Source organism: Argiope bruennichi, chromosome 6 (assembly GCF_947563725.1).
Source record: "Argiope bruennichi chromosome 6, qqArgBrue1.1, whole genome shotgun sequence".
Taxonomy (NCBI): domain Eukaryota; kingdom Metazoa; phylum Arthropoda; class Arachnida; order Araneae; family Araneidae; genus Argiope; species Argiope bruennichi.
This window is the reverse complement of record NC_079156.1, coordinates 61,760,011-61,772,162: the sequence shown is the minus strand read 5'-3', so window position 1 is coordinate 61,772,162 and position 12,152 is coordinate 61,760,011. Positions and strand designations below refer to the sequence as shown.

Sequence of the window (12,152 nt, the reverse complement as noted above, 5' to 3'; positions counted from 1 at the left end):
CATTAAAAGTATTCTTTGCAACGCTATTATATTATGTTATCAGTAAAGGTTATTATGATTTTTGCTTAAAATTTTAAAACATTCAATAACTAATTAGAGCTCTTTCCATAAGTACCAGAATAAGAGATTATATGTACCTAATAGTACATATTTTATTCAAAGACTTAAAGGAACAGAAATTGCCAAAATATTACTTCAAATTTTTTTTATCAAATCATTAGAAATTAATTGTTCTAATTCAAGAACTTAGCCTAAATGAATATAATTTTTTTTTTCTTATTATTACAAGTAATGCTAGATACAAAATACCAATTTACAGATAAAAACTCTATAAACAAATAACAATTATTAGCCTATGACACTTAAAATGCAAAAAATTACAAAAAGTTTTAAAAGTTTCTTTTTTAAAAACCTGCATTTTTTCCCCTCATATCTGAAACTCTTTTTCGAGTTGTGTTAAGAGTTTATTTATTGCATTTTATTCTTTAAACTAACACTTTTTGTCAAATTCCTTCCGTTTCTTCATATTTGGTTTGAAAATTCATCACACTTAAAATTAACTGCTTCTGTCTTCTCAATCTTATTGATCTTAGTTATCTTTGATCTCTATCTTTATTGATCAAAAATTCACTCTCAACAATACTGTTACCATTAGGAATTATCAATATCATTTTTAGCAAGAATATAGCATTATTGTGGGTTATAAGCACGGTCAAATTAAAATAATTAACTTTATGTTTTTTGAAAATTGAAAACTTATCCCAAAAGTTTGATTAAGGTTGTTGTTAGCGACATTCATCAGCTTATTGGTCTTCTTATCATAATGAAGGTCCAAGAAGTCTCTATATCTTTGAAAAAAGCTGTCCCGAGTTGCTGATGCTGTGGTCGCTTTGGTGAAATTATACTTTGGGTGCAGAGAAATCAATGATTGTGCATGCTAAGTGCAAAATGCTCTCATCAGCAATTCTCAGATTTTTAAATAGCTTTACGAATTTTTCTAACTTCTCCAAATTGATAAAATTCATTAATGTTTTCTTAGTTCTGTTGCCACTCTGTGAAATCTGAGTTACTGATATATAATTGAACATACGGTCATCTTTAGCTAAATTACATTTATTTTATAAATATATGGTGTTGAATATTAATTCAAGATAACGGAAGTTTGAGAGATGAATACATAATTTTCTTCATAGGAGATAATGAGTTTAATTTTACATTATTATTTAAGGAAATTTTATAAATATCAAATACAAAAATATTTTTTTTAAATCTTTTTTTCTTAACATAGCTGTACAACAGAATTAAAACCACTAAAAATGAATATTACTGTTTTATCTTAAGTGAAAACTTAGAGAAAGAAAGAATAAATCAAATTTATTCTGACCTCATTCTGTGCATGTTCCTGAGAAATTACATTGTCATTTGATGCATTCCAAGAGACTTTTACTTCATCACCTTCATAAGCACCTGAATCACCCTCAGAAGACACACTGATGTTAACTGAGCCAATAGTTTGTGTTGCATTTTCCGCAGTCGGACTATTATCTCCACTTTCAATGATGCTTACTTCAGAAGAAGAACCATCAGTAACAACAGATACATTTGTTTTCTTGCTATTTTTCTGTTTTTCTACAATATCCAGATATTGGTCACAAGAGATAACAGATAATTCAGGAACTCCAGTTTCTTGTGAAACAGTTCCTGAAGTCAGTGGATTACTTTTTGGAGCACATTTCTGTGGTTGCATATTTTCTGCAGAAATAATTCCAACTTCTTGGTCTCCAAATTGCATCATTTTATGGATATTTTTGCCAGAATAATCGGGCACTATGAAAGAAAACACATTTATTAATGTGAAATAAAAATTTAATCAACTTTAATAAGAAAACATCTATACTCTATTAAACAAAAAAAGTAAATATTACTAACCTGCTTCATTTGGATAGTTTGACAACAAACTAGACCTATGTTGAGCAAAGAAAGACTCTGACAGATTGAAACATTTCGGCATTGGAATAACAACAAATTCTGTATCAGATTCGGAACTTCCTAGGCTTACAACACTACATTCATCATCATCATTATCGGAATCTGGAGGAGGGGGAAAAAAGCAGTTAACATTTTTTTTGCCCTAAACATATGAATTATATAACTTTATCCACTTTAATAAAAGAGTCAAGACAAGTGTTTCATCATTATATATACCGATATATGTGTGAGTGTGTACGCAAAAAAAAAAAAAAAAAAAAAAAAAAAAAAACATTGATTTTCTATTTTAATGCAAGCTTTTATGTACACTGAAGTTTTAATTAAAAAATCAGTAAAAATGTTGGAAAGTAAAGAATGGAAATAAACAACACAAAATAGAATATTCTTAAAACAATCAATTGAGTAAGCTGAGGTATTCTGCTCTTTTATATAATAACAGCATATCCTTTCAATTCCATGGATTTTTTAAATACTTCAATAAGATATAAGTAATAATACAAAATTATTAGCTTTCAAAATAGAATGATTGCGTGAAATGTTCGTTTTTGCTAAATACTGACTCCACAGTTAGATAATTCAAATCAAAAATATCCACGGAGAGCCTCCTAAAAGTTTTATTAAATTGATATGGACTTAACTTTCATATATAAATCCTCATAAAATAATTGATATTGCATGTTAGACATTATGAAACATTTATAATAAATAAATTGTGTATTATATCAAAACTTATTTAAATGAATATAATACACATCTTACCTTTGACATCTTGGGAATTGTTTACATTCATACTGTGCACGTCTTTCATTGTTGGTGCATGATGATCAGGAGATTTTGGTGGAGTCAAATCTGAAAAGAGATTAGTGTTAAAATTATTTTTTTCAATCAATAAATGCTCAAAATAAAAATTGTATGGTAAATATATTTACCAAACGGAGTATTATTAGGAGTGGCTGTCTGAGATGAAACAACTGCTTTCCTAATAACAATATTTCCTCTGTCATGTTCTTTTTTAACAGCAGTCAAAACTTGTGCAATACAGGAAACTTCATCTTGCTTGTTTTCAGCCACCTAAAAAAAAAAAAAAAAAAAAAAAAATTCATTTAATCAATAAAAAAAAGCTATATAAAACTTTCCTAACCATAAATATGAAGCAGGGAATCAATTTTTAAAATATAGCAATTACATTTTAAACCATCTAGTTTTCATATTCTAATTTTCTTATCATATATTCAAAAACAATTTTAAAATGAAATAGGAGAAATATTTCAAATATAGAAAAAATATATGCTTTACATTTATAAAATAATAAAACAGAAAGAATAGATTATTTTACAGGGTTACCCACTCAAGTCAGGGGAAAAACTCCCCCCCCACATGTGTATATTCAGCATGCGAGGAAATGCAAAATATGACTTTAAGCAATGGGGAAAGCAAACAGCAATTTAACATTATTTGGAATAATAGTATATTAATTAATTTATTTATTTTTTATATTTTATAACACAAAAAAAATTAATGTAATTGAGTGTTCGAAGAAAATTCAGGCAACAAAAGAATTCTGATAGTAGAAAGGTAAAACATATGAATAGTAATATCAATACATCTATATTTTTGATATTACTTGCTTTTATCAATTTAATGATGAGTATTTTCATTCTTATAGAAATTGTTTTAAGATTCAAATTAAATGAAATCAAACTTTTTATGGAGAAGAAATGAAAATCAAAGAAAGTGATTAGATTCTTTTGATAAAATGTCTTTAAATTATTTTAATGGACTAAAAAAATAAATTCTGTAAATTTTGGCAAACATATTCAAACTTATATATCACTTAATTGTCAAAATTATATTTATATACATCATTTGAATTATTTTAAAACAAATTGGCATTAATAATAAATACTTTACAATTTTTAAGAAATTCTAATTTAATTCAATATTTATCACAGATTTTAAAAAAATATTATATTGGTTTAATTAATTAAACTTTTATTGGAAAATAAACACCACTGGTTCTAAATTATAAATATTTAAGCTAAAACGCACCCTTTAAATAATATTTAATATATTCTCCCTCATTTAAAAGTATATAATTTAATGAATAAAATTGGCGAATGCTCACCTCTTCAGGAAGTTGCTGCAATTTTAACTTTCTTTTGTGGTCTTCTTCAGAATCACTTGAGGATGATTCTGAACTGGAACGTATTCGAGTTTCTGTTTTTGATGCAGCTGTCTGACACCTGCTTGCTTCAGCATGTAGGTCAGCATATTTACTTTCAAATACGGTCTGTGAATTTTGAGAATTTATTAGATTAATAATGCAAGTTCAACAATTAATAAAGCAGCATGATGAGAGGGGGAAACTGTCATTCCTTTATTACACAACTCAGATTAAATATCGATGATCTCTCTTTCATACGCTTTCTTTATTTACAAACTTAAATTTTTGCTAAATGTTTAATATATATTTTTGTACATAACATTTTATTTCATAGAATTTCAAAAGAATTCCCAAACTTTTTAAAAATTATCAACATAGAGATTGTACTTTCCAAAGGTCATCATGAAACTAGAATGCAAAGTATCAGCAATATTTTCATTAATTTTAGATCACCATTCTCAATTCTTAAAGAAAAATCATTCATCATGTAAAATTTACTTTTAATAAAAATTACAGAAGAACAAGACTTCACATGCAAATTTTAAAAAATCAGGGAAAAAAAAATTCAAGACTCTGATACAATGATGTGATATCAAAATTGCAATGAGAAATGAAAATTCGTTAATATCTATACTTAGAAGATTGGTAGAAATAGTTAAAAAGGCGTAAAATACTGTCAACTAATTTTATGCAGAAACACAAGTCATCTGACAGATAGTAGCCATTCACTAAGCAGTAGCAAATTACAACAGGAATATTTTTTAACTGAAAACTTAAAAGGCTCATTGATCACTATAAATTGAAAATGTTTTATTTAATACTTTAGATAAACTAAGTCTACCTATATTAAAAATTTTAGTTTATAAAATTATGACAAATTCTTCAAAATAGTAAAGATAAAAAATTTAATAATAATCAATTTTTTTAAAATATTATCTAATTATGGTCATACAAATTGAAAAAAAGATTACATATTAGATTCCTTATTGATAGTGGTGTTCTCTTTTGCTTTTTAAAAACATGCCATGCCTTTTTAAAAAAAACAGCAAACATATGATTTATCTAATTTTACAAAAAATTTAGTCATAAGCAAATTTTATATATTAACAGATAAACAAAAAGGCTGCCTGATTTCAAACTATTCTATTAATAATCATAAGAAAGCAAATTCTGTGCATAACAAAACATTATATATTCCTGCTAAAGAGTTACTTCATTTTTAATAATTTATTTATCTAGAAATAAATGTTTAGAAAATTGTTTAGTAATTATAATAATTCAGAATAGAGGATAAAACGGTTTAATAAAAAAGCCAAGCTGTGTTTACTTTATGTTAAAAAATAAAGGATATTAATACATATTTAAATGCTGAATTAGTTAACAAAAACAAAATATGTTTTATATTTTAAATTTCATTCAAGAATTATCATGCATAAATTTATAAAATCATGCTTCATTGTTAATATCATAAGTAGTTTCTCAGCAAAATTAAGATAAGCCACAATAAATATTATGCTAGTACTTAAAATTCTTCTTCTGTTTTTTTTTTTATAAATAATGAGCAGGGGGATTATCATTAGTCTTAAACAATTAACCATTCTAAAATTGTATGATATTAAACAATTTTTAAATTTAATACAAAAATAATATAAATTATGGAATTTTCTGTCTTAAAACATGTTGATATTGGCGAACAAATAAAATAAATGCTTAATCATAGTAATCAAATGTCAATCCCTTGCCTGGAGTTGTCTTGCCTTCATAACAATTGAGCTATTAGCACAGTTTTTATAACAATTGTTGAATATTAATCGCATATCAGCAGCAAATTCTTCAGGAGAGTTGTATTTAGAATCTTCTATTTTTGCCTGACAAAAAAAAACATTTAAATAATCATAGCAGAATAATAATTAAATAATAATCATTTACAGCTTTAAAAAAAAAACTATGCTAAGAACATACAACCAGTAACCACACAAATTATCTTTTTCAGTTAAAAAAGATATGTTTAAAAAACTATAAAGAAAATAAATAAAAATCATACATTAGTAATAAAATATTGTTGTTCTCACAAATTTTCACTGACAGACCATTATTGTTCTTCTATATCATATTTCAATAGTTCAGTTTTTACATGCATGATGCTTTATCATTGTTTTAAAAAGATGCTATTTTCAAATGCAAGTATTAAAGCAGTTTATTACTCTGGTATATGAATGCCTCGATTTAAAACTTAATTTAAAGCAAATTTCAATAAATTTCTTTCAAATTATGATAAAAACATCCCGATTAAGAAAATCAAAATTAATTTTTTAAAAAACAATTTAATTGGATAATTATTTAAAAGATAAAATATTAATAAAAATCATTAAAAATGTATATTTAAGATACATGCCTTAAATAATATAGTACAATATCAAATATACATATAACTTATAAATTTCTGCCATTATTTCAAAAAGAAATTTTGTTAAAACATCTAAAATGTCATTCTAATTTTAGCTAATGGGCTATATCAGATGTTTGATAATTGTTTAAAATTGCTCATTGAGTTTCACTGATGCCGCAACAGTAAAGTATCACTGCCAATAAATAAGAAACTGGGATTCATGCGACTCTCATAAAACATATACATTCCCATCATCTAAATTAAAAAATAATTATTCCGAAAAAATAACTAATAAATACAAAATACTCCAAGCAAAGATACAAATATATCATAATAGGTAATTTTTTATTCTTACCTTCATAGTATTAAGATCCATAGGTGTTTTGATTTTTGCATTATAATCTGAAAAATCTATCTTGTAAAATGGCCAAGCATAAGCCTAAAGTAAAACAAATTCAAGGATTAACATAAAAATTAATCATTATAAAAATTGAGATTATTAGCAAATTATTGATTAGATTAGTTTTTATCTGCCATCCAAATGGAAGAAAGTCAGTTGAATTAATTTCAATTAAATCACTTGATGATTGTGATTACTTCTACAAAGTATTTTTAAACATCAAATCAAAATAGAAATTAAAACTTATTATATTAAAAAGCTAACACTAGTTTGTTTACCATGTTTTATTATGTTGTTGTTGTTTTTGTCACCATAGAACAAATAGTATCCAGAAAATTTCTCTCATAAGGTGTTGTTCTCAGTAATAACGTAACGGCACTCTTTTATTCCTCATATTAACTGCACACGTATTTAGCTGATTAACATATATCTAAGTATTTAAATATACTTTATAACTTAACTTTAAACATTGGAAGAAAATCTAACAATCAAATACCTGAGGAAACAATATGTTTAAATTTCATCGCAACAACCAAAACTATTGTTGAAAATCGTGCATCCTTTAATCTGTCAAAATTTAAGGAAAATTTGCACCACAACTAAATTGGTATCATTCAAAGGATAATTTTTTAAATTTCAAATAGTTATACTTAATAGTTAGATTTGTGCAATATCTTTGGGAGTTATCATGGAATAATTTCCAATATTTTGCTTCATTTTTAATTAATTAAAATGTTAAAAAATTGCTCAGAGTTGCAAAATTTTATTCTCTAAAGTAAATCTGTGCCAAAATTGATAGCTGTTAAGTTAAACAATCTGTGTTGCAGATTGCCAACATGCATATTTCTTCTATTATTAGTAAAGATTGTTATATATCAAATAATATAATATCTTATTCTGTATAATGCTCTTTAATGCAAAAATTTTAAACACAAACAATTTACAAAGCAAAATAAAACAATCCTAACTCTAACTCAACTCAACTCTAGTTTAATGAAATAGGAAATAGTGGTCAGAGGAAGCATTAGCAAGGGGCCAATTGTTCTCATATTGACAATTGTCTGACCTCCCCCCCCCCCTCCAGTAGGCTCAAGGTGGAGAGTTTCACCAGGAAAAAGTTTCCACCACTTCAGGACAGCTGTGAATAGCTGGGTACTAATAAATACAGTAATTTAAAAGCCATCTTAAAGTTAATATAATATAAACAATTTAAATATCCAAATAAAGTATAGGCAGTTTGATTACATTTGGCAATAGAGTGAATAACCTACAAGGTGATAGGTAAATAAGATAACACATTGCCGATTACTTTTGACCACTTAAGAACGCAATGCGACGGATGATGACGACATTTTAAAAACCTAAATTATACTTAATTTTTTTAATTAAATGTAAAATGAAAAATTATTATGAAGCAAAATTACAGAAACTGTGCTTGACCCCTTGTCATATTTATACTACCTCCTTGCCAAAATAATCTTGTTAACCTGTCGGCACACTTCTGATATCGCCTTTGCTTGTTGTAATAATTTCTGTTATTAGCTTTTTTTACCATGTATTTTAATAAAATCTCTTCCCATTTTAAAATAAGAATCATCTGGCTAAGTTGATAAACAGAGGTTATGTGTATGTGCATCTTATTTTGTTAAAGCATTTCACATATGGAGTGTATAAATTTCTTCCAGAATCAGATATATCAACTAAAACTCTTTTGTCTCTTAAAACAAATTTTATAATGACTACACTCACATGCACCTACTTAAAAAAAAAAAAAATACATACCACATGCGTCTCTTCAAACAAATCTGTTATTATTTCATAGCAAAACTTTAGATCCTCACTTGGCTTAGACTTCTTGCTTTTAGAGGTGCTCGTCTAAGAGAAATAACATATTATTGAAAAAATAAATTTAAAATAGTTTTTTTTTAAATATTCATATGACTTTAATGAGCTGGGGCAAATTTAATTTTCTGAACAGAGATAAAGTCATTTTTTCCACATTGAGTATTCTCCATTATGATAAGAATATCCACCAAATATGAGTTTAAAAAAAGCATTTCAAACCAAAATTTATTAAATTTAAACATATAATTACTCAAATACTAACTTCCTTTGAGGCTGTTTTGTCACTCTGCAACTTTTCTGAGGGTGCATTTTCATTTTCTGCTTCTTCTGGAGATCTTACAACAATATGACACCAAACAATATCACCAAATGGACGACTCTTATGGCAGAAATTCCAATGACTACGAAAAACTCCTGGGAAAGATGGAGTAGTGAAAAGAACTGAAATAATTCCCTCTTCTCCAGGTTTAAGGTGTGGAACATCCACATGATCATTAGTAGGTACTAGACCTGGGGAGCCTTGTATCAAACGCAGCTAAAAAAGTACACATGAGTTATTAAAATTACTGTTTTAGGTTATTTTTTAATAATCTGATAAGACATCCAAGCACTTAAAAAAATAAAAGTGACAATGACCAATAAAAAAGCCTCTAATATAAGCTTTCATTATTGAGATAATTAAACTATTTAATCATTAAATAATTAATCCACCTATAATTACTAAATACTATTGTAATATATATAAAACTGGAACATTAAGAATAGCTGAACTTCTGCTTTTTAAAGTTGAGAATGGTTAATTTAAAAATAATTGCAAAACAAATGATACTTTTTATTATAAAACTAAAGTTTAAATTTCTCTAATTTGTTTTGCTTTTCTAATTATTTTTATTATTTACTTTTTTTCTTTATACTTCAACAAATAATATCTAAATAGTTATAGTAAAATCAGTATTAAATGAAGCAATTAACTCTCACCTCATATTACCAAAACATATACAGAATAAGGGAGGGACAGGGGTGAAGTAGAAAAAAAAAACTTACTTTAGTAGCATGAGTCCAAACTCTAGTACCACTATTTACAACTCTCCAACTTTTCACAAATTTGGTAGAAGGTGGGAGAACAGTACTGTCAGGTATGGTTTCATCCATTACAAATTTTGCTTCATATAATCTTTAAAAAGAAAAAAAGATCATAGCAAAAATAAAATCTCATAAAATATTAAAATAATAAATATAACAAATGGATCACAATATTATAGTTCAAATAGTAAATCAAACAGACTTAAATTTTCATTTGATTAAAAATCACATATGGAAGAGCAAAGAGATATCACGATATAAATTTAATAGCAAATGAAAATTCAATGGAAAAAAATGCCAAATAAAGTATGCAACTTTTAAAAATCTTTTAAGGAATATTATATGCAAAAAGACAAATTTAATTATACAAATCATACAGTAAGCATAGCATACATACATATTTTAAAACCTCTAATATTAACAAAATGAAAAACAAACTGCAGTTTTAAATTAATTAATTTAAAAAATCAATTTACTTCTGAATATCTTATGTTAATAAAAAAAAAATTTAAAAAAAAACATTCTGAATATTAAATTATAATCTAAATGCAGCATTGCACACAAGGTTCAAGATGTGATAATTATATTTCATAAAATATGAATAGTTAATAGAAATTTTGTATGGTTAAAAAAATTTCAAAAATATAAAATCAGCACATTACTATTAGATGAAATGCAACAATCAAAAAGATTAAATCACAAGACAATATTTTATAAAAAGAACTAACTTTTTGGTTTGTCGACTTCTTGATGACCCTGTATGCATTTTTCCTGGATTTGGAATTTCTTGATGCTTTTGCTTGAGATACATCTTTAAAGCAATAGGATATCGTATTTTCAAGAATATATGATTTTTATTATGTATGTTAGGCAGGCTTTCACACTCTTGGCAGAGATCAAAATCTGAGCAATTTCTAGAAAAATAATACATCAATTCCAGGCAATATTTTTTAAATTAAGATAATTGTTACTTTCATATATAAATAAATATGCTCAGTTTCTATCAAAGGGGCAGTTATTAAGTGTGTTGGCATAATTTTTATCTTTTTATATTTTATTTCTTATTGATTAAAAAGTCACTCTTCAAAAGGAACAAAAACAAAATGAGATTACATATTTAAACAATAATAATAAAACCAACATTCGTTGAAATAGTTTGTATTCTGTACAAGTATTCTACTTCTATGATTGCTTAAATTTCAGAATCAAATGCTTCTAAACTTTCACTAGACAATCAGATTGAATTCAAAATAACATGCAACATTTTTAAAATAAAAACTAGAAAAGTTTTTCAAATATTCTTAAAGCTACACAAAATGCCAATTTTAAATTAAATATCTTTTTCGAAATTCCTAAAAATTGCATTTTGTATTGTTAAAGCTAAATTCCTGATAAGGGGGGGGGTATCTCTCTCGTATCCAAGATAAGATCTTCAATATTTAATCCAAGATCTTTATCTTGGATCAAGTATCATCACTTCATTTTTTCACTTGATTTTATTCCATTTATTTTAACTTTTTCTTAATCATTGTGTGAATCAAAATACAAACTTTTTTAATACATTTCAATTTAAGCAAAAGTATTTTGAAAGTTAAAAAAAAAAAATAATAATTTTATTTTTCTTAAGATATAACCATAATGCTATAAATTTTTAAAAGATGAATTTTACTAGAAATGTGAAAATTTACAAATCATCAAGTGGGGAGAAAAAAAACTAAAGCTAATGATATAATTGAATCAGCTTTCCTCTCAGAATCAATCGTAAGCTTGGAAGCAAAAAATAGTTTTAAATCTGGCCTCCATAAACAAAAAAATTAAAATACATAATTGAAGTTTAAATTTTTAATACTTAATATTATAAGAAATTTTTTAGTTAGAAAGAATAAAAAAATTAAAATTTTATGATGAGTTACAACAACGTTTACTTACCCACATTTATACCGAATTCCATGAATGAGCTGATCACAATTATCACAAAAGATACCTGCATGAACAACTTCACCTAAAAAGAATTATTACATACAACATGTTACATCAAATAAAAGGAACAGAAAACTCTTTTTATTCAATTAAAACAACTCTGAATAAGACACTTAAATAAGGAACAAAAAAGTGTATCTAATTGGAATATGGAAACTGAACAGCAATTTGAAAGTATAATATAATGGATAATCAGTAAGTTTTTAATAAAAATGTAAGTAAAGAATGTTTATTTAATTTCATTTTGTTAATTAAAACAATGCAATTTGACATTTTTCAATATATATAAATATGAAGTTCAA

General features: G+C 25.7%; 1 protein-coding gene across 4 annotated transcripts in view; it reads right to left on the bottom strand.

Annotated features, from left to right (window-relative positions):
• Positions 1 to 12,152, bottom strand: part of LOC129971310 (next to BRCA1 gene 1 protein-like) — a 33,017-nt gene that overhangs the window by 2,156 nt on the left and 18,709 nt on the right. For all 4 annotated transcript variants that reach the window (XM_056084937.1, XM_056084938.1, XM_056084940.1 and 1 more), the window contains 12 exons: positions 11,800 to 11,872; positions 10,599 to 10,784; positions 9,832 to 9,961; positions 9,050 to 9,322; positions 8,725 to 8,817; positions 6,898 to 6,981; positions 5,896 to 6,021; positions 4,115 to 4,279; positions 2,919 to 3,060; positions 2,749 to 2,838; positions 1,930 to 2,091; positions 1,385 to 1,827 (listed from right to left, as the gene is read on the bottom strand). In XM_056084937.1, the coding sequence (XP_055940912.1) occupies positions 1,385 to 1,827; positions 1,930 to 2,091; positions 2,749 to 2,838; positions 2,919 to 3,060; positions 4,115 to 4,279; positions 5,896 to 6,021; positions 6,898 to 6,981; positions 8,725 to 8,817; positions 9,050 to 9,322; positions 9,832 to 9,961; positions 10,599 to 10,784; positions 11,800 to 11,872 (1,967 nt within the window). The remainder of the gene's footprint in view (positions 1 to 1,384; positions 1,828 to 1,929; positions 2,092 to 2,748; positions 2,839 to 2,918; positions 3,061 to 4,114; positions 4,280 to 5,895; positions 6,022 to 6,897; positions 6,982 to 8,724; positions 8,818 to 9,049; positions 9,323 to 9,831; positions 9,962 to 10,598; positions 10,785 to 11,799; positions 11,873 to 12,152) is intronic.